The 23,352-nt window shown below is 37.7% G+C and overlaps 2 protein-coding genes across 3 annotated transcripts; both read right to left on the bottom strand.

Annotated features, from left to right (window-relative positions):
• Positions 1–4,043: 4,043 nt before the first annotated feature.
• Positions 4,044–6,716, bottom strand: gpr61l (G protein-coupled receptor 61-like). Its single transcript, XM_030135448.1, has 2 exons — positions 6,377–6,716; positions 4,044–5,698 (listed from the first exon to the last, which is right to left on the bottom strand). The coding sequence occupies exon 2, from the start codon at positions 5,644–5,646 to the stop codon at positions 4,366–4,368; it is 1,281 nt and encodes a 426-aa protein (XP_029991308.1). The 5' UTR covers positions 5,647–5,698; positions 6,377–6,716; the 3' UTR covers positions 4,044–4,365.
• Positions 6,717–8,785: 2,069 nt separating this feature from the next.
• On the bottom strand, positions 8,786–18,064 carry LOC115420249 (protein mono-ADP-ribosyltransferase PARP3-like). Of its 2 annotated transcripts, none has more exons than XM_030135530.1 (11): positions 17,922–18,064; positions 17,440–17,751; positions 17,211–17,336; positions 15,743–15,922; positions 15,501–15,639; positions 14,918–15,141; positions 14,621–14,776; positions 13,542–13,628; positions 13,286–13,463; positions 13,059–13,202; positions 8,786–9,381 (listed from the first exon to the last, which is right to left on the bottom strand). In XM_030135530.1, exons 2-11 carry the CDS (start codon positions 17,626–17,628, stop codon positions 9,212–9,214), a joined length of 1,593 nt encoding a protein of 530 aa, XP_029991390.1. In that variant the 5' UTR covers positions 17,629–17,751; positions 17,922–18,064; the 3' UTR covers positions 8,786–9,211. The 2 variants fall into 2 exon arrangements, with proteins under 2 accessions (XP_029991390.1, XP_029991389.1); XM_030135529.1 differs by having other exon boundaries at positions 8,787–9,381; positions 17,440–17,637.
• Between the last annotated feature and the right edge of the window lie 5,288 nt (positions 18,065–23,352).

The following is a 23,352-nucleotide window of genomic DNA, read 5'->3' as shown; positions in this document are numbered from 1 at the left end:
CTGTTCCTCAGTACCTTTGTTGTGTTCCAGTCACACTCCTCCCTGGTGCCCACCAAGCTGAAATTGTCTTGGCTTGTCTGCAAGGTTCATATGAGTGGAAACATGGAGGATAAGGAGGGCGTAGCAGAGGGATGGCCACTGACCAGCTTCTGCAGGCTTGTCACTGACACCCAGGTGGAACATAGTGGGTCGCTGACTGCCTTGCTCCTTGTTGAAGAATGCCTCTCTGGGCTTTTCCATGTGACACACTAAACATTCATTTAGACCTGTGTGAGAAATGTTAAATGGCCTTCACTAGTGGCATTAAATAAGCCCTCACTTCCTCATTAAATACTATAGAGATCCTCATCAACACTGGCTGTGTCTTCTTTGAGCAGCGCCCCAGTGCTTTAGCCACTTATTATTATAAATCTTCTTTCTCTGAGCAAAAAATGGAATGGAAAGATGTTCAAGGGCAGTTTAATTCAGGGATAAAATGGTGTAGAACCATATATTTTAAGTAACAAAACAGGGGGGAAAGTAGTGACGAACATTTTTAATGCTGCTACTGGTTTCCTCAGGGTTCTGCAACTTTTCCTAAGTATTTCATAATATTTCAGGATGTAGGGTACAAGTGCACTGGGCTGAGAATGAGTACATTGCCTTGAGGGTCAATAGCATTCTAGTAGAAGAGTGAACTGTTGGCCTTGGCAGGGTCTCCAAGTGCCCTTTCTAGTTTTTATTATTAGTTTGTGATACTGTGCATGTGTACACACCCTGTATAGCTGCTCAAATGTCCTGAACATTTATTTAGAATTTTTATGTAAATTTTAATTATACTTCACATTATTTATGTTTCATGTGTGACGTCTGTTTGTGTATTTAATTTATGCACCTACCATATTTGTCCCCCAGGGATAAATAAAGCGTAAGTGTTGCTGCATTAAGGACAATCTGTTCACCACTTCAACAGTATCACGCCGAAGGCGTCTAATCATCCATCATAGCAGGAACTCTGTTCTCTGACGGTGGTCTGTACTCTGAACTGTAAAGTATGTGCATCTCACTGTGCTGTTTTTTATTCTCTGCATTTTTCTCTTGTGCATTACTGCACGTACTACCTGTATGCTGTTGGCATTCTCTAATGTAGTTTATTCTGCTTGCAGTTTTTGTAACCTTGGAAAAAAACTCAGACCTCTCTACACTGGCTACAAGTCACTAAATATCTTAATAGATACTGGATAGGAGGGTTTTTTTATAATGTAGCATCCGTCTTGACAAAATCAAATATATTTGCTGATATAATGTAACCAGACTTATTCAGTGTACAGTTTTGATCACATGTCATTGTATGATGCATGTTTGGTGTGTTGTATTGAATTGCTTCACTGTGGTATTAACAGTGTGTTTTTGCCAATTCCAAAGCTCTTACAGCAGCGTCACTGACTCTTTCCTCTTCAAACAGAATCACACAGTAAACAGTATTCTCTCTCCCATCAATTACATCTCTCTAACCATGTCACCAAGCCACTAAAGAACACAAACAGACATTTAGCAGGACATACATATCTCACTGTTTACTGAAAATTCCTGGAAGCTTCTGCTCCAAACAAAAAAGAGCAGCGGGGAATTAACTGGTATATGGCGCTCTCTGTTGGCTTGTCTTTGTAATTATTTTTGAACAGATTCACATTATTTATCACTGAGCTACATTTTCCACTTACACATCCTTTAGTAGCTCGTTTTCTCCCTGTACTTTCCACAAATACCAAATTAGCTGTGTTCCTAATCGTAGCAGTACTGCTATGGAAGTGGAGTAGTGGCAGGGTCTGATTAGACCAAGATTAATGGTGTGTGTGGAAACCATGGTGATGAAGAGCCTTGAAGATTGGGCGGTGATTGTATGTGAGGTCTGAAGATCCTCCAGCAGATGCTAATTTAGTTACAGCTGACACATCTTCTGGTCTGTAACATATTCTATTTAACTTAGTCATTTCAGTAGAATATAAGATGATTTTAAATAAATGTATGTGTACTGGTTTGCTCAAATCATATTATCCATCTGCACAGTGAAAGTGGATGGGCATATATCTGTGTCATCTAACCCTCAGGGACCTAAACAGCAGTGGTGTCCAAAAGCATCTACTGATCTAAAATGTTTAAGAACTTTTGAACCATTAATCCTTTAATACAGTTAAATTATTCAGGTAAAATACAGTTTTTCAGCTTTTCAGAGGCATCAAATGTGTCTTTTCTAACATGTGCACAGTTTCTCTGTCATGTTTTGGACAGCTGACTCCCCAGCAACACCTGTGTAGATAAAATGACTGCCTATAGATGCTTGTATTTATGTTTTTTTGATTGAGTTTTCTCTGTTCTGCTGATAACCTTTAAATTTACTCTGTTCAGGGAAAATACCTTCTGTAAATGCAGAGGATAACATAATAAATGGTGATAAATCACTCAGAAATAGTTAAATGTAGAGAGAAAAAAAATCATTTGGAAGTTGTCATAACAATAGTTATTATACTATAGTGATATAATATGCAAAATCTGCTCCACGTAATTTTTTAATATCCAGATAAGAAAGCAAAATTCACCTTTGCTGTTTAATTTTTCTGACAGATATAATAATATGTAACAAGCCAGTAATACTGATGTTGAAGCTTTACTTTCCATACATATTAGTCAGTTTCCAAACATCAGACGTCTAATCATTTTAATAGATTGGATGGACGGGAAGTCATTTTAAACTGTCTGTCTAAAAGTCTCTTAAACAACCTCCTCATTCAAATTCATCAATTTTTCTGAGCTCAAACAAACATAGAGCTATTAACAGGATGAAGGTAAAGTCCCTGATATTGGTCTAAACATGCTATATATATTCATTAAGACTACTGTGTATTTTAACAGTTTTGTACTCTTGATGCATCGACACTTTTGACGTCAGCTCATTATTAGCTGTGAAAGTTCATGGCAAATATGGATGTTAACGTAAATCCTTGAGAATTTTATAGATTTCTTCCCCTATATTCTGCATTTAAAGTTACCTGAAATGCACCATGCTCTGCAATAATCTCTGTATATGAGTGTGTGGCGGTGTGTCTCTACAAGCACATTTCAAGACTCCAGAAATGTAGGTATTCACCCAGTGCATAAGTGCATACGTCAGGATGTGTCATATCCTAAATCCTGACATTAGATTTATAATGTCAAACCTAAACAACACAAAGACATGAAAACAAGTGAAGAGAGAAAACAGACAGGTCTGGTATGAACATGAACATGTCCAACCTGTCAAAAGCTGATGTATTACAGTGTATTATATATACAACCACTGTTATGTAAGAGTGGTGTGTACTGTTTAGTGAAAGCCTCATAGCAAAATGGTGTTCACTATTATTTGCTGTAACCACACTATTCTGTCTTTTCATCTGTTTGTGAAAGACTAATACAAACAGAAGTGGCCATAAAACAGCACTTTGTTACCACTCTCAGAGCTTTATCAAAGCTCAGTAATGATTTCCATTGTAAATTTACTATCTATGCTTCACTGTACCCATGTCAGTATTATAGCAGTCCATATTCACCGCAAATTGTGCGATCTACTCCCAGCCTCTATTCACATGTTAATGAGTCTCCATCTGAACTTAGGGGCCTTGTGTAATCAGTCTGCATGCGAAAGGCAAGCATGAGCCAGAATTAGAAGACTCCAATCACCATCTAAAGCTAGGCGTGCTGTACATCCAGCCGAAAGGTCCTTGTTGCTATGTGAATCACACACTCATTCAATTTCCATGACGACAGAGGCAGATGACATTCACCGTCTATCAGTGTGTCCATTGCACACAGAAACTCAGAGGTATTGTCTCTCACATCCACTGGGGAGGTGATTTTTATTGATATGAGGAAGTCGCACTCTGCTCTTTATCAAGTTATTATTGGCTACACAAGACCTCTGTTACCCAACAACAACAAATGGGTGGCACTCTATAAGAATGTCAGTCTCTGTATAAAATGTAAATATATTTATCTTGTTATGGAGTTGAAAAACTGACATTGTGAAACCAACTTAGATTCATATCCAATACAAATTGTTCCTGAATACACATTTACAGATCCATCCAGTCGTGTCCTTGTTATCCTAGTTACACCTCACATTCACAAATACACATCTCTACAAACACCACATATAAATAAGACAATTGTAACATTTTTAATTACTTCAGTATTTTCTGTTACAGCTGTAGCACCTTGATGTAAAGCAATAAAGCCTTCCTGAATGGCATAATGCTTAGATATGAAGCTAAAAGACAAATGTCCCTCAAGCACATAAAGTTTGGCATGGCCTGTGTGTAAACTCTGGTCAGTTACTTCTGTTAGTGTCTATGGGTGTTCTTCTGGGATTTGTCCTGGGATCTTGACTGCTTGGTCTAGTGTGTTTCTGGGACTCGATGTGGCACAGCTGGACCGGGTTTCAGTCGTGCTGGTGGTTCGCTGGATGAACTGGAGGAAGTTTTCTTGTAGCGATCCCTCGTGACTGGATGCTCCTAACTCCAGAGGCTGAGTCAGGCAGCAGCGACGAAACTTTATGAGCTCCTCTCTGATTTGTCTGTTCAACAGGCCATAGAAGAAAGGATTAACTGCAAAGGAGGAATAAGCAAGCCAAGTGACCGCTTCTTCCAAGTCTCCGGGACTCTGCATGGAGTCAGTCAGAGACATTTGTAGGTGGAAGATGAAGTAAGGCAACCAACAAATCAAGAACTGGCCCACAATGAATATTAAAGTGAGGGCAGCTTTGCCTCCACTGAAGGCTCGCTCTGGAGATAGTCTTTGGGGCAGAGTACGACTGGTGTTGATCATTGTTGTCTGGCTGTTGATGGAGTCTGAACGGTTCTTGGCAGGGCTTGTATTTGTCCATGTTGGAACAGCAGGTACTTGTTGCAGCGCTGCAGAACGAGCCACCTTGTACACAGCACAGTAAACAGTGAAGATAACCACTGCGGGAACCAGGAAACAAACCATGCTGAAGAGCACAGCAAATACTCTTCTTAGACGACTGTGGCTCGCATGGAGGGAACAGTGAGCTGCAGCAATTGAGCTGTGATTTCCATAAGCTGGCCATCCAAACAGTGTGACCAAAGCCAAGGCCAGTGACTTAACCCAAATTAGGAGCATTACCCCAATAGCCAGGTTGATGGTCATCTTGACTTCATAACGCATTGGGTGTACGATGTAGAAGTAACGCTCTACACTGATGGCTGTGATGGTGAGAATGGATAAACAGATGAGGAAAACGTTCAGAAAAATGTAAACCTGGCACTCCAGGACAGTGAAGACCACAGTACCAAAGAATGGTGAGCTGGATATGATACCCAAGGGCATGAGGAGGATGGCACATAGCAGGTCCACGGAGCAAAGGTGACACACAAAAGCAAACCTCTTCAGGTGAGGAGCACGAGCAATGGCAACCATCACACCAGTGTTGGCTAGCAATGCAATAAGGTTAAGAGTCACCATGCAAAACAACCCAAAAAGATCTTTGATCTGTGACTGGGAGCTTGTGACGACACCCACTTCAGCAGGAACAGTAGGATTGAGCTCCCATAAAGCTGTTGTGAGATTGGGTACAGGGGCAACCATGGGACCAGATGTCCCTGCCATCATTCATTCTCTGCTTCCAACACGTGTATCTTGAATGTCATCATATATGGATGTTCTGTGATGGAAACAAAAGGAACATAAAGGTTTTAGAAAACAAATGTTTCAAGTTCATTGTGAATCTGTTACATTTCTTGTATATTTTAAATGCTAAAATATATCACTATGTAAACTGACCAGTATCAGCCACTACGTAGCTCTACAATGACGTATATGTTAACAATATGCAATGATCTGCTTTACTGGTATAAACTGGTCACAGTAGTCTTGGTTTGGATTTTTCCATCATAGAGATTTTCACAAATGAAAAACAAGTAACACACACCGCAAATTCCAATTAAATGAGTAACCAAAAACTGATACACAGGTAGGTTGGAGATGAGCATATGGAAAACTATTCTGTCGATTCGTTCACATAGGAAGTTCATGTGTGTCATTTTTCACTCGATGCCAAGCACTCCTACAAGAAGAGTTGGAAGGCAATCACAGCTTTGACCTGCTCTGTCTACAAAAGCTCTTTACAGACAATTTATACAAATGCTTTTTTTTTTTTTCATTTTGCCTCAGATAAAATATTTGTAATATTTTAAATGGTGTAGATTATGTAGACTTTATACAGACTTAAATGTGATTTACCCTATACATTAATAACATTAATAGCACTAACAGAAAGAGTAAAGTCTAACATAAATATTGTTTGTAACATTAAATGGAGAGGATATAAAACATTACCTACCCATGATCCACTGTCACAGTCAAGTCCAGGTTGAGACAGTTGAGACTTAACTGGTTCTCCACGTTTCTTTGACAAAGCTACTTTTAAAACACGACATATTTTATTTGGTCCACAAGTGCGAAGAAATTAAAGCTTTATATACATATATTTTTTTAAAAAGTTATATTTTCTGATTTTCCAGCTGAAATTAAAAAAAAAAATCCCAGATGTCCTGTGTGTTCATCCCCGTAGGAAGTGTTGATAACTTATTTCATGAAGATTTTTTTTTTAGATGAATTCTTCCTCCATCTCCTCACCCCTCCTCCAGGAACACTCTCATTCCTGTCCTGTCCTGTGTATGGCAGTGACTGTCACACATTGTATTGTGTGTGATTGTGTTTTTTTTCCCCTTTTTTTCCACATAGACACACACTCCACTGTCCCCCTTCAAAGATCAGCCTTCTCTGGGTCCTAATTTCCACCAATTTAAAGGAGAAATGACGTCTAGTCTGGTTCCATAATGTGGTTGGTAATGTTAATCCTATGGAAAGTGCAGCATCTCTGCACTATTTACAGATAAATTCGGATTTATTCTGAGATTCTGAATGAAATAACCAACACAAATTTGCAGTAATGCAAAGATAAATGGTCTCACATATGTTGATTTAGCCTATTTTGCTGTCAATTTTTCTTAGAAAATTGATGATTATTATTATTGGAGGAGACTTTCATAACATAATTTGATAACATAACATCTTAACCTCTAAATAACATTAGAATATATAATATGGTATATTTGTATCAGTTATGCTCCAGACAATAGAAACATTATGCAGAATTTAATGTGAACTTGAAATTGTTGTGATTTTATGTATTTGCAAGACAAGTCTCTACTTCCAGAAACAGTGATCTTCATGTTTTTACCGTTCATACACCACTATTTCAGTGGATTTTCTTTGCAGTAAAAGCCATAACAAAAATTCATCAAATGTAAAAAATGAGGATGTGAAACATTACCGTCAGAGTCCAGTCTCAGCTGAAAAAGTTCAGACCAAACCGGTTTTCCACATTTCTTTGACAAAGCTGCTTTTACAAACACCATATATTTTAATTTTTCCTCCTCCCTCCCTTGGAAACATTAAAAATTTCCAGGTCCATAAATTAAAAATCATGGACCTGAAGCATTATAACCATCTTTCCTACCAGTCGAAACACTTTATTTGAATCTTCACCTTTTAACTGTTCACAATCCTTTTCTTTTTCTTTCAGTACTTTTTCTTTTCTCCACATGCATCACCAGCACACGAACATCCAGCTTTTAACAAATAACATTAAGCTGTACTTCATAAAGACTGTTGCAAACTATTACTCTCTAAACCAGAAAGTACAATATCCAAAAAAGAACAAGTTGGAGGGAAATTTCATTTTATTAGATAGTCAGTTATTTAAGTGCAAAAATACTGAGGCTGTTGCATTTCATGAACGTTGCTTTCTACTGACACCACATGGTGGAATGTGTTATTTAGCTATAAGACCTGTAGAGCAAGACATGTCCAAGACTTTCATTCCTTACACATTCCAAAGTTCAAAATATATTAGCATGGTAACAACACTTGAAAGTCATACACAAAACTGCATTTTTACACTCCCAACCTGTAAACTTTTCTGTGCACAGGAGACCACTTTCACCTCTGCTCCAATTAGTGTCAAAACTCAGATTAAAGTTTTATGTAATTACAAGGCATTTGGAAATTTCCCTCCTCCTAAAAAGATCCTTCATCTTTCCAAGTGATTTTCTTTCAGTGCTTAGTGCAATATGTAAACAAGGAAAGGCAACCTGAATTAAATGCAATACACCAGTGTTAGAGACGCTATAGGATGCTGTATTTTTCATGCTTAATAGAAAAACTAAATGAAGATTTTTTTTTTGTTTTATTTATTTGTTTCATTCATAAATATTCTAAAAAGTGCAAAATCGCCTCTCCTCTTTCAATTCACGGTCAAGATTTGAAGTAATTTATTATTTTAAGCACTACTTTCATTCATATTTTTTCATCTTGACCTTTGCTGGTTTAATTTGTTACTTTGTTTTCATTTCTTTGTGTCAGCCCTCGTTTGTGAAGCAGTAAGTTTTAAAAGGTGCCATTAAAATATAAGGCACGTTAAAGAGGTCATGATAGCAACATACACACAATAACAGTAAAATAAAGTCAGTGTCTCGTCAAATTTGTTAATCATGTTAATGTTTAGTGTTTCATGTCTCATCTTTGGTTTTCAGTGTTTTGTCTTTTTTTGATTAGTCACTTTATGTTAAGTTAGAGTTTCACATTTTGTCCTGTCTTGCACTTCCTGTTTTATTTTGTATACATCTCTTCCCTCTTGTTTCAGACCCTGACTTCCTCCCTTTGTGTGTTTTCCCACCAATGTGATTGTTAGCCCCACCCCTGATTGTTGTCACCTGTGTTCCCCTACCTCATGTATAAACAGTCCTGTCCCCCTTTGTCTTATGCCAGTTCGTCTAATTCTCTCATAGTGTTCACGTCAAGTGGCCAACCAGTTGTTTTCCATGTCTGTCAGGTTGTTGCTTCAAGTTTTTCTGAAAGAGTTTTTTGTTCATCGTAGAGATTGTTTTTTAGTTTGATATATCCTCCTTGAGAGCACTTTTTGTTAATCAATTTTTCATTATTAAAATACTTTCGTTAAAACCTTCAGTTTTTGGGAGTCGTGCATTTGAGTCCTCCTTTTCGTATGTCAAAGAGTTCTAACAGACAGGGATCAGAACCTCAGAAAACACCCTCGACAGGTCTAGTAGGAAGCCCCTTATAAAAACAGAATGAGAGGAAATCTGTCTTTAAACTACATGTTGAGTGCCAGCACGTAGCGCAGGCGGCACTGGCTCTCTTTGTAGATGAGATATTCACTGTTGCTGAAGTAGCTGTCTGAGTACTGGGGTTGTTTTTTGGGCGGACCCTGAGGCACTGCCACCTGCTTCCCCTCCAGGGTGATAAAGATGTCCTTGGAGGGATCTGAAAACACAGGAGGGAACCACATCAGCTCACTCCACACACTTTAAATCAGTGACTGACAAGGTTAGTGATGGTTAATTAAACTATATTCAATTAAAACTCATTAGTTCCAACCTTTAACCCTCAAAGACCTAAACAGCCACTCGCAACCAACGGGCATGTACTGATGTAAAGTGTTTAATAACTTTTGCATAACTAATTCCATCAATACTTTAAATAATTCAGGTAAAATACAGTTTCTCAGACTTTCAGCAGCATCAGAAATGACCCGTGTGGATGTTCAGAGGCTCCATAATGAACATGGAAACACTGGCATCTTCACCAATAAAACCCATGTAGTCTGACAAACGATAGTGGTTGTTGACACTTGTTTTCATGTTCATTTAATTACATATTTTTCTGAGTAAGTCCTTTTTTTTCAGTTTTCTCTGATTTGATTTGATCAAGAGTTTTTGAACATCTACAGTCAGTAAATTAAATACAGGAAAACACTTGTTACCTCCGCCAAGGAGGTTATGTTTTTGCCAGGGTTTGTTTGTTTGTTTGTCTGTTTGTTTGTTTGTTTGTCTGTCCGTTAGTGTGCAACATAACTCAAAAAGTTATGGACAGATTTGGATGAAATTTTCACGGTTTGTTGGAAATGGGATAAGGAAGAAATAATTAAATTTTGGTGGTGATCGGGGGTGGGGGGGCCCACAGGGGGGGCCACTGATCGTTAGTGTGCAACATAACTCAAAAAGTTATGGACAGATTTGGATGAAATTTTCAGGGTTTGTTGGAAATGGGATAAGGAAGAAATGATTAAATTTTGGTGGTGATTGGGGGTGGGGGGGCCCACGGGGGGGGGCCACTGATCAGCCTTGGCGGAGGTCTGCGCTCTCCGAGTGCTTCTAGTTATTCATTGAAAAATGTAAAGGATAAAATAATAACAATAATAATAATAATTAAAGCTGCAAGCAGCATTGGTCGGGACCTCGCGCTCTGGCCGGGTTCCCCCTCCCATGCCACAACCCGTTAGCGGTCACACCTCATTCTTGTTTTTTTTGGCAGATTTATGTTTTTTTCCCCATTTATAATAAGGCTTTTATTTTGAAAGACATTGCTGTCTGTGTTTGTGTGTGTGTGTGTGTGTGTGTGTGTGTGTGTGTGTGTGTGTGTGTGTGTGTGTGTGTAAGAGAGAGAGAGAGAGAGAGAGAGACAGAGAGAAGCAGTTATAATCATTTTTTTTTATTTATGCAAGTTGGATCAGTAATACTAGTAGTAGTAATAGCAGTGGTAATAGAAGTACAATAGCAGTAGTTGTAGTAATAGTAGTAGTATTAGTAGTAATAGAGTAGTAGTTTTTGTAATAGCAGTAGTAGTATTAGTATAAATAGCAGTAGTAGTAGTAATGTCACACACATGGTTGCTATGGACTCTCCTGTGTGTATGTGTGTGTGTGTGTGTGTGTGTGTGTGTGTGTGTGTGTGTGTGTATGTGTGTGTGTGTGTGTGTGTGTGTGTGTGTGTGTGTGTGTGTGTGTGAAAATGAAAGAGAGAAACAGTTATAATCAGTTTTTTATATTATCCAGGTTGGATCAGCAATAGCAGTAGTAGTAGTCTCTCTCACTAACTCGCTCACTCACTCACTCACTCTCTCACTCACTCACTCACTCACTCAGTTGCTATGGACTCTCCATGGTTGCTATGGGAGCATAAACATGGCAGGTGCACCTGATCAACACTAATGACTTAGAGGAGACACTGGAGTTTCAGAGAAATGAACTAAAAACCACCTGTCAGACAAACTGACGTCAGTCCAGAACAGTAGCTCCTATCTGAAAAATTCTGTCATGTCAGACTTCTGGAAGGTTGGAGCAACATTTGAATCTCTAATGTGATGAAACAAAGTCAGAAGTGAATCAGCAGTGAGTGTACGAAGGTGGAGTTAGTCAAACATGTGAGTGAGACAAATGGAACACAGGAGGGAAGGAGGGAAAAAGCAGCAGTTGTTGTGTTTGGAGGCCCACAGATCCAAAACTAAACACTTTAACATTCAAATGTCAACAGTCTGGGAAAGAAAAGAGATTTTCCTACATTTGGATGGATCATTTGTTCCTGTAACCCCAGAAATATGAGAGTTATGATGAGTTGTTTCTAGACTTTCAAACCAAAACAGCCTCTGCACTGTTTGAGCAGCAAGATTTCAGCCAATCATCTGTCAGCATGTGTGTGCATGCGCACGTTCACCTCACATGGCTCCTAGAGATCAGACATGTGACTCAATGCAGTTAAGAGTAGTACAACCAGTCACCATTTCTCACATAGATTGCTGTAATTCGAAAACCGTACATCGTATCTCAAAAATTTTTTCACAGGATTGTTCTGCTATGATTTGTGATCGCTACAATATATAATATGTGGGGGAAATATCCAATTTGAATTTTCAGTTTCAGACTTCGCAACTTTCAGGGCTTCTAAAAATAAAACTAAGACACTTATCACAAAAGCGCGAGATCACTTTTTTGAGAAGGGTTCACTCTATCTTCTGGCGCTATTTAGAAGGCGATACGACAAACGGTGTGATCGGAGTTAGTTTTAGAAATTTTATTTTGAAATGCAAATTGCGAACTTCCTGTTGGAGCTAGCTTATAGGTGTCACTGCGTGATTTGTTGGGCTAGATTAAACGAAAGTTTTGGCGTTGGTTTCGTGAGTCTACGACATTCCTACTAGAAGTTGGCATTTTCGCATTTTTTTTTTAAACGCATATTGCGAACTTCCTGTTGGAGTTAGGTCATGAGTGTCAGTGCAAGATTTGTCAGGCTCGATGAGACGAAAATTTTGGCGTTTGTTTCATATTTCTACGACATTCCTACTGGTCGCTAGGGCTTTTTTTGTGACTCTAGGGGGCGTTAGAGAGCTCATTTTGGTTAATTTTTACATTTTATCAAATTTTTCGCCAGACCTGACGTGTGTGCCAAATTTGGTGAGTTTTCGAGCATGTTTAGGGGGTCAAATTCCAGGTTAAAGTGGCGAGAGAATAATAAAAAACGAACGAATAACAATAGGGCCTTTGCCCTGACGGGCAAAGGCCCTCTCCCTCACTGTGTGAGAGAGAGGGCCTCTCCCCGTCAGGGCTCGGTCCCTAATAATAATGGATTAGATTTCTATAGCGCTTTTCAAGGCACCCAAAGTGCTTTACATTATTGATCCATTATTCATTCACTCTCTGGTGGTGGTAAACTACCTTTGTAGCCACAGCTGCCCTGGGGCAGGCTGACAGAAGCATGGCTGCCAATTCACGCCAAATGGCCCCCCCGACCACCACCAAACATTCATAATGCATTCATACTCCAGTGTGAGTGACACTGGACTCAAGGTGAATGAAGTGTTTTGCCCAAGGACACAACGGCACATGACTAGGGGCGGGACTAGGAGCGGTATTCGAACAGCCAGCCGTTCAGTTATTGGACGACCCACTCTACCTCCTGAGCTGTGGCCGTCCCTAATAATAATGATAATGATAAATCCCTTAGGAAAAGTAAAATGTAGAGAAAATTTCATTGGTACGTTGGCATAAAAATAGCTCTAGATCTTTAAGGGTTAAAATCTAGATACATTTTCACAACATTCCCATTGAAGATGGGGTAAAGACAGACTTGGGTTTATTCTCTGATGAAATGTCTTAAACACTGTACCTGGTTCCACAGTTCCTCGTGCTACGACACAGTCAAAGCCTTGAGGAGCCTTCTTCAACGAGCTGTTATCTTTGGTGATTGTATACTCTTTGCCAAGAGCTACCTCGTTCAAAAACATCACTCCAGTATTTTTACTTTTGCGCACTGCAAAAAGAAATATATAAAATATTATGTCTGATTTGCCTGCAGCAATAATCTGAAATCATCATCCTGATGTAAAGCCTCACCATAACCTGCAGACACTCCATTTTCAGATGCAAAATAAATACCACGACCAACACGGCCTCCTGAATGAGGCATTATGCGCAGACCACTCTTCAGGATCGCTGCCACCACAGCTATATTTGTACCGTGCCACAGCAGACGCCGGTTTTCCAGATGATCATTCTCACTAAACCGCAGTCCCTGAAGTGTAGAACACACCGATTAGACAGGACATTGGTGTCTTGGATAACATTTAGCAAGATTTGTTACATCTCCTACCTCTGTCTCTCGATCAACCACCCAAACGTCAATAATTTTGGGTTTACAATAGCCATTTGAAGTCGCATTCAAGTATTTCTCTATTATCTACAAATGTGGAAAAAATGGGTTAATAGTGGTATAAAAGACAATGTCTCAGTCACAAGAATCATTAAATTTTTTCATAAGATTTTTCTTAGTTTTTATTTTTATTTAGAGGTTTAGTCGCTCAATTATTATTTATGGAGGCTGAAAAAGACAGGTTAATTGTTTCTAAAGGTGCAAAGTCAGTTTATTCTTGTGAACTATCAACTATTGGTGGAAAATAAATTTTATTTTTAATTCTTGTATTGTTGGTTGTGGTTTTTGTTAGGTGTATGTTTCTTATAAAATTGTCCTTTTTTCATTCAATTCAGTTAACTACAGTATTTCTAGACTGCAGGTTTTACGCCCTGTCCAAACTAATGCAGATATTTTGCAAAATGGGTATTTTTCTCTCACTCACATGTACAAAGCATTTTATGTCACAAAACTGAGATCACTTTAAGATGCTTTCAAGGGTGAAGAGTTTTGAAAAACTCATGTATGCATATCCACGTGGTCAGGGAAAATGAACAGAGCAAACAATAGCATCACTCCCCAATACACAGATGTTTGTTGTTGATTTGTGTAATGAGTATGCTCGTAATACATTAACTGTAGCTTATATCAGTGTTTAACTCATGTATTATCTGCAGTAGACTGAGGTCAGCAGAGACACATTTTGGAGACAGACACATGAGTCTGTGGTGACACAAAAAAAACTAAACTGCTGCATCCAATAGTATCTGAAGGTCTGCAGTGCCCACAGTGTTTAGTCCAACAGAAACACTGGTTTGTCCCAGCATCTGATGTTTGATGATGACAAAGATGTTTTATGAAACAGTTTGTGTGGATATGTTCAGTTTATTTTTGTAATGGAAGGGAAAAATACCCATTTATAAAAACATCTGCTTAAGTGTGGACAGGGCATTAGTGTTACTTTTCATTAACTCTAATAACTGTGGTCATGACCAGACTAGTTCAGCTGTGTACTTCACAGTATACTTATGACACAGTACCTTGAATGTTTCTGTATCTTTGTCCATTAGACTGAGCTTGCATTTCAGAGAACTATAGTCCTGGTCGAGAGGGTGAGGAACTGTCTCGATCATCTCTTCCTGGGCCTTTTCAGTCTCTGATTTCAGAGTCTGGGCAAGCTCGATGTCAGCCAGCACCTTCATACATCAGATGAGCAGAGGATGAGCTTACAGTTTGTATGTATGTGTATATATATATATATATATATATATATATATATATATATATATATATATATATATATATTTGATCATACATATTACATAGAAACAGCTCACCATCAGCATCTCCTTCTTCTGCTCTACAATCTCTTTGTTGTCAATGGTTGGTGGTCTGTTTCGCCCAAAGTTGTGTGGGATTGTGGTGAAGAACTTGGAAGACAACTCTTCCAGTCGTGATTTTCCACCTCTCTGGTTCATGGCACTTTCAATCTCCTCCAGCACCTCAAAGCCTTTTGCAATCTGCATCTTACTGAGCTTGCCCAAAGGCATTTTCTTGATGTCTGTACAAAATCCACAAAGACAAGAACAAATCACATTAAGGCATTTTAAGTGTTATAAGAGGAGGGCATGCTGAGTAAATGCCGACTTTACCCTCTGTCTCAGTGGTCAATTATTTACACAAGTCACAATCTGCCCCACTATTTACGTTATCTCCACACTTACTACGAATCTAAGCACCACTAAAAATTGAGCCGAACATTTACTAAAGAATGTGTGATCACTTCTGCTCATTCAGTGCAAATGCAAGTACGTACACGCCCATCAGGCATGTCACAGAACAGGTCTACATGCACACAAAGCTGCAGGCATTATGAACCTTCTGGAATAAAAGGTGGATGATGAACTCAGAACAACTCACCCAGGTTCATACATTCCATGGCCTCGTTGAACATGTCGTTGCTGAAAATGAGCTCAATGAGGCTCTTTGTAGCGTTGTCCAGGGTACAAGGCAGGATGTTTTTGCCCACTTTGACGGTCTTGCCATCAACTGTGTCCACCTGCAATGAAGGCAATTGTATTTATCACAGCATTCTGAGAAGATTTACCAGATGAGGTGTGTTTAGCATATATTTATTTCTATATACTGTATATTTATAATACCTTGACCTCAGCGTCCTGTTCTCCATCCACCTCTATGAGCGTATACTTCCCAGGGTGAGAAACAAAATTCAACCTATCGCTCCAGTTGTTCTTTGTCTTGTCCTTAAACTTTTTTTCAAAGTCCTTGATAGCACTCTCAGGGTTAGGAAAGGGGCTGAGTTTAGACTGACCGACCTCTCCCTTAAAAAATAAGAAATACGAAATAAGAAATTTGGTGTGGATCATAAATTAAATACATGAACTGTTGAAGCTACAAAGCAACATCACCATTGTATATAAGCAGCTTTACTAAAATGATATACATTTACATCATATATGAGTAATAAATAACACATGAAAGTAATTCAGCTATTTCCTGCCACTTCAGAACTTCTTTAATTGATCATTTTGTTTCTAACATTAAATCTGAAAACTGGGTCATAATTACCATATTTCTTGTGATAATGATAATCCTTCCCATTCAACTGCACTAAAACTGCATTAATATAGTTGAGGAAAGCTAACAGAAATATCATATTTCAGTCACAATTTCCACATCATCTTCTGTATTTCAAGATCTGACTGGCAATATTTAGCTGAAGCCAACTCATAATCTGTTATTCATCTGTAATTATCATCATCATCATCATCTTTTATATCAAATCTAGTCTGCGCATTTTATTTTCCAAAACATAAAAAATAAAACTGCAAGTTTCATTCATATAATTATTCGTATAATTAATATTAGGCGAATACTGTAGTTGTCGAGTAAAATATCATTATCCGAACAGCTTTACAGGAAATCTGTTCAATTCTTTTAACCCTTTCATGCATGAAATATGAGAGCCTTAAGATTTTGTTCCTGAGTGCTTTTATTCCTCTTTAGGCATGAAAAAAACAATGCGATTGAAATTTTTTTTTTGAAGCTATTTTTCATGGACTTGAAAAAATGTTCACTCAGCTGGACATCATGCATTTGATTTTTAAAGCAAAGAAACATGTATTTACTGATACACTGTGTGAAAACTATGAAATAAAAACATTTGTCGTGCTGCTAATCTGATGTTTTCTCACATTTTAACATACTCTAATACTTGTCATTACTCACTTCATGGAGATAATATGCAAAAAAAAAAAAAAAAGACTGTTTTGTAAAAAAGAAAAAAAAAACAAAACTATTAATTACAGTCTAATAACAGTTAGAAAATTTTTACACTCAAACATGTTACTCCAGATCAGGTCTGTCAACAACAGCAAAGTGACAGTAATGGTATGAATGTCAGTGTGTATGTGATGATGCATGAGTGTCCACTGTGTTGGCTGATATGGAAGTAAAATAACAAAATCCATGAACATACAAGAGAACAGCTGTAGAATAGCTGTCCACTAAAGTGACCGGTATGCATGAAAGGGTTAATAAATAAGATGTTAAAGAATAAAAGAAAGCAGCCTAGGCCGTCTATCAGAGATCTTATGTGATGACACGTACCACTCTGCCCCATCTGTTCCATGCATAGAACTGATTTCCATCTTTTAGAACTTGAATGACGTAAAACTTGTTATTGTTATGACCAATGTTAGTCTGATTGAGCATACAGTCGTAGTCCTCATACACCTGCAAAACACACCACAGAACATGTGTTATTACACATTACATTGTCATCAATTCTGATTATGTTCTCTTACTGTGACTGGTGTCATAGAGCATCTTCTCCTACCTCCCCAGAGCCTCCCAGTGAGGCGTGCTCATCCACCTTCCTCTTGCCTTTCTGCTGTGGCCCTGCAGCCAGGAGGGCTTCTTTTGCAGAAGTGAAGGCATCCTTGGCCTTTGGTGTCTCCTTTTTGCCCTTTTTTCCACCCACACTGGCAGAGGCAGCAGCAGTAGCAGCACGTCTCTTAGGGGGCATGATGGGATCCTGCACAGACACCTGCCATGTTGGTCATGTGGGTTTGTGCCTGGACAAGCTCAGACATGCCTGCTTATAACAGCTGATCCAGACTGTCCATCAAAACAAACAAACCCCTCGGTGCTGCAAGTACATGGTAATAACCTCTAAGTCAACTAGATCCTACCATGAGAACAAGTCAACTTATTATTGCACTAGTAAATGTAATAGGTTTGGGATCCAGGAAACCAGGAAGCCTCCACCCTTAGTTGGGCAGATGACCTGAAATTACCTCCACTGGAAATACAACTCACCTTTAACTGTGCAAATAAAAGCAGACAGGAGGTGATCCGAGCTTTATGGGCTGGAAGCAGACACACACTGAGTCCTCTCTGCAGGAGCTGTCACCGTGTTGTCCCAGATCAGCTGTCTGACTCAGGTTTTCAGTAAGTTTACATCCAGTTTACAGTGAAGGGAAGAGGAGGAGCTGTGCAGGACTTCCTCAGTGGATCTGCATCAGACCCACACTGCCCCCTACAGGAGCAGGACTGTGGACACAACAACAACACCCCCAAGTCACAGTGATTATTTGTTTATTTTAACCCCCTGTGTGTGTTTTCTAACTGTAGACTGGAGCTCTGAGGACCTGTATTTTGTCCTTATTCCAACCTGAAGGAGCCGTTTCACAGTTTACATGCATATCCCAGCAGGGGGCGCTGTAAGAGGGAGAAAAGTGATGATGATTCTAAAGGCCCATGACTGACAGGGGCCCTAGAAAGTTATTAACCCATCACCATAAGAGATTATGTTCATCAAAAGGTGCTACTAAACAGTTATTTATATGCATTGATTTTTAATTATTTTTGGCAGACAATAATAAAATGCAGTAAGAAATGTATTCATCTGCATACTATTTAGCTCAGTGTTTCTCAACCTTGGGTTCAGGACCCCACATGGGGTCACCTGGAATTCAAATGGGGTCACCTGAAATTTCTAGTAATTGATAGAAATAAAAATAAAACTTACTAATAAAAAATATATGGTGAGTTGAGAGAGACAAACACAATACACAGAAGACATGACAAACTGAAGCTGAAACTGAAGCACTGTGGTACTGTTTAGCTTTCAAATGTTCATTGTGGTTGGTTTCAGATGCTGCAGCTCTTTCATAATTCATAGTTTGAGTTATTGTTTGTTCAGTATTAATTTGCAGCAATGTAAATACAAGCTGGATTTACTGTTCATATCCTGACCAAGAAAAATAGAATTCTCACTTTGTGCCGTAATCTCAACCTGGCTTTTCTGCCTCCGTCCATAATAATATACATTATATAGCCTAAATGTCATCTAAAATTAATGTTTATTTGCAACATACTATAGCAAACTATTTCATGATCAAAAACAAATTATTTTAGTAAAAAAAAAGTCTCCTCTTTGAATGTCTGGGTTCACCATAAATTAGTGATGCTAAAATGGGGTAACGAGCCAAAAAAGGCTGGGAACCACTGATTTCACTTTTGTCCACAGCTTCACTAAACACAGTGTCCACTGCAAAGTACATTTCATTACAAAAACCAAATAAAACACTTAAAAAAACTGTTGCATTATGCTGTTTATGATGTTTCAATCAAGACTATTATTTAATGTAAAAAAAAAAAAAAGCTAAATCTTTTGCTTTCCTGAGTCTGACAAGGATATTACAGTATTACTATATTCCACATAATGATCCACTGATAAACCAAAACAACGTATGTGATATATGATTAAATATACCATTACATCCTACTGAGCCAGGACCATGTGTAGGTGACACTGTTATTCCAGATAGAAGTGTGAAAGTGGAGGAAGAACTGAAGGACAGAACCACTACCAGAAACACAGATGAAAGGGAAGAAACATTTGTGTCGGTTTATCTTAGAAATGGATTCATGTATGAAGAGCGGGAATTTACAAACAAAATGTAATAAATTTGCTGACGTCCAAAGATTTGCATAATGTCTACATTAATAAATAAATATGAACTGGTATACATAAATAAACAAATAGATAAATAAATAAATCCTCAAAGCTGTATTTGTAAACACAAACCAACACTATGACCACAAAAACTGAAATAAACAATAAATTAACCTAAAGTTCTGTAAAAAGTGTTTTATTTCTCAATTCCACCAAATCCTACAGTCTTATTCTATGAGGCTAATGATACACTGTTTAGGGGTTTCCAACATACCATCATCTGATATGACTCATAGACAAAGTGGATGAATAATGTGCACCCACTGAACATATTTCTTTTTTACTGACAGTAGATAAACAGTATGAATGTTTGTTAGTATTTGATGGTAAAGAACGAAACTAAAATCCTCTGCTTCATTCAGGGTTTTATTGAGGAAAACAAACATGTTATGTAAATATTCAGGGGGCATTTCCCTCCCACCACCCAACAGTGTTGTCAGTAAATGTACTTGAAGTGTGAGAGGTCACAGTAACTTTGTTTACGATCATGCATGCTCCTTTTGGATTCATTTTACTGCTGTATTAATGGTTGTACGATAGTTTATTGTGGTAGATTTTCAAGGTTGAGCCCTGAATTCAGCTTTATGAAAATGCATCGTCTCACTAATCCAAGGCAGTTTTTGAAGAGTTAATATGAGCGAGAATTTCCTGAATACATAAACTTCACATAAACTGAAAATTAATTCATTTGGAACACAAGCTGTCAGACAAATGTAGTGGAGTAAAACATCTGATATTTGTCTGCGATAATTTGTTTGTGTCCAGAAACATAGAGTAACAGAAAGAGTAAATACTCAAAGTGTCTAGATTTGGTTGAAGGAATTTGCCTAGATTACACCCCAGAAAAAAAAAAAAAAAAAAGAAAAAAGTTCTCTATGGACAGGTTGTGTGATTTGGCAAGAATCAAGCAATTAATTAGACTTTAGAGGTGGCAGATGAGGATTAAAAACAAATGCTTACAAGGACTGGTGCTGTGAAATCTGTCTCCAAACAAGCATATAAGTTATGCAAAATATTGATTAGTGCAAATAAGTAAGATTATTATGTGCTAAGAGTCATGCAATATGATATGATTAAGTAATGATAATTAAAAATCTCTACAGACACATCATTAAACAATCACCTGTTTTCAGTTCTGTAAAATATCCTTAATAATTGATTAATTTGATATAAGGGGGTTATCTTTGCACATATGTCAACCTATAACTCCTTGCTTTTACTATGACAACAAGTTGTTGCTGTAGCAGGCGATGCTGTACCTCAGTTCCACGATCAGTAGGTTTAGGATGGTTACTGAGCAGTGACGGGATGGATCTAAATATATTTAAGCAAGTGCTGCTCTGAAATATTTACATTTTACTTCAATTTTCCCATTATCTGCATCTTTATATTCCTACTTCATTATATTTTGAAGGCAAATATTGTACTTATTATACCACCATATTTGTGTGACAGCTTTAGTTGTAATTTATTTTGCAGATTAATATGATTTAAGAAAATCACTGAATAATTTATGTGTACCTATACATAGGGAATCTAAATGAGTCCCCTCATTACCAACAACAACATTTACCCTTTAAACCCTAAGCCTAAAATAGTCTGACTGGACTTTTTTCTTATTTTGACTAAATAAAAGGTTACAAAATATGCTGTAAGTCCATTTCCCTATTTTTTGAGAGCTCTTTTTTCTTCTAGACCTTTCAAAATCTAGCAGTCATTTACAATTTACTGCATGTTATAACACTGCTAAAGGGCTTATTCTCCAGCTTCTAGTACAGGCGTGAGTGAAATTACCGTAATGACCCAATAAAGCCTATAAAGTGCAACGTCTCAGGTTTCACAAACCGTTGGAATTTTTTCTAACAGTGGCTTTAATATCACCAGTCTTCTTGTGTTTTACTGTCCTCCCCAGTAAAGTTAAAGCTTCACAAACTCCAAAACTGCACATTTCAGAGAATGTGTCAACAATAATTTTTATGTCTTCAAACATTATAGCAGTCTCTACTTCCAGAAACAGTGATCTTCATGTTTTTACTGTTCATACACCACTATTTCAATGGATTTTCTTTGCAGTAAAAGCCATAACAAAAATTTATCAAATGTAAAAAATGAGGATGTGAAACATTACCGTCAGAATCCAGTCTCAGCTGAAAAAGTTCAGATGACATTTCTTTGACAAAGCTGCTTTTAAAAACACCATATATTTTAATTTTTCCTCCTCCCTCCCTTGAAAACATTAATCATTTCCAGGTCCATAAATTAAAAATCATGGACCTGAAGCATTATAACCATCTTTCCTACCAGTTGAAACACTTTATTTGCATTTTCACCTTTTAACTGTTCACAATCTTTTTCTTTTTCTTTCAGTACTTTTTCTTTTCTCCGCATGCATCACCAGCACACGAACATCCAGCTTTTAACAAATAACATTAAGCTGTACTTCATAAAGACTGTTGCAAACTATTACTCTCCAAAACAGAAAGTACAATATCCAAAAAAGCAAGTTGGAGGGAAATTTCATTTTATTAGATAGTCAGTTATTTAAGTGCAAAAATGCTGAGGCTGTTGCATTTCATGAACGTTGCTTTCTACTGACACCACATGGTGGAATGTGTTATTTAGCTATAAGACCTGTAGAGCAAGACATGTCCAAGATTTTCATTCCTTACACATTCCATAGTTCAACACATATTAGCATGATAACAACACTTGAAAGTCATACACAAAACTGCATTTTTACACTCCCAACCTGTAAACTTTTCTGTGCACAGGAGACCACTTTCACTTCTGCTCCAATTAGTGTCAAAACTCAGATTAAAGGTTTATGTAATTACAAGGCATTTGGAAATTTCCCTCCTCCTAAAAAGATCCTTCATCTTTCCAAGTGATTTTCTTTCAATGCTTAGTGCAATATGTAAACAAGGTACAGCAAACTGAATCTAAACTGCAAAACATTCTACAGCATTTCCTTACAGTGCAAATATCTGAAGGCCTGGACATTTACAACCTGAATGAAATGCAATACACCAGTGTTAGAGATGCTAAAGGATGCCGTGTTTTTCACGGTTAATAAAAAAACTAAATGAAGATTTTTTTTTTTTTTGTCTTATTTGTTACATTCATATTCTGAAAAGTGCAAAATCACCTCTCCTCTTTCAATTCACATTCAAGATTTGAAGTAATTTATTATTTAAGCGCTACTTTCATTCATATTTTTTCATCTCGACCTTTACTGGTTTAATTTGCTACTTGGTTTTAATTTTTGTGTCAGTCCTTGTTTGTGAAGCAGTATGTTTTGAAAGGTACCATATAAATGAAATTATTAGTATTATTAAAATATAAGGCACATTAAAGAGGTCATGATAGCAACATACACACAATAACCGTAAAATAAAGACAGGGATCAGAACCTCAGAAAACATCCTCGAGAAGCCTAGTAGGAAGCCCCTTATAAAGAGGGCTGGGTATCATGGCCAATTTCCATAATCGATTCGATTTTGATTCATAAGGTTCTGAATCAATTAATCACGATTTGATTCAATCCAATATTGATTCGATTCAGTATTAATTGATTGATTCAGATTAATTTAGTGATACCAAAGTACAATTTTGAGTTGTAACCTGATTATTTGACTACTGCAGGCATGCAACACATCAATACTGGTATTAATATTGATATTAGAAAGGAAATAAAAAGGACATTTCAGCAGGAAGTACATGAATCTGCTC

This window comes from Sphaeramia orbicularis, chromosome 5 (genome assembly GCF_902148855.1).
Source record: "Sphaeramia orbicularis chromosome 5, fSphaOr1.1, whole genome shotgun sequence".
NCBI lineage: Eukaryota > Metazoa > Chordata > Actinopteri > Kurtiformes > Apogonidae > Sphaeramia > Sphaeramia orbicularis.
This window is presented reverse-complemented; position numbering and strand designations above follow the sequence as displayed.

Bases quoted from the DNA above. Each gene is read 5' to 3' on its own strand.
- gpr61l (XM_030135448.1), bottom strand. From the start codon at position 5,646: ATGATGGCAGGGACATCTGGTCCCATGGTTGCCCCTGTACCCAATCTC.
- LOC115420249 (XM_030135530.1), bottom strand. From the start codon at position 17,628: ATGCCCCCTAAGAGACGTGCTGCTACTGCTGCTGCCTCTGCCAGTGTG. The intron at 15,923-17,210 runs GTACGTGTCATC...TTATTTTTTAAG, and splicing joins GGAACAGATGGGGCAGAGTG to GGAGAGGTCGGTCAGTCTAA. The intron at 13,203-13,285 runs GTGAGGCTTTAC...TTCTTTTTGCAG, and splicing joins TGGAGTGTCTGCAGGTTATG to TGCGCAAAAGTAAAAATACT.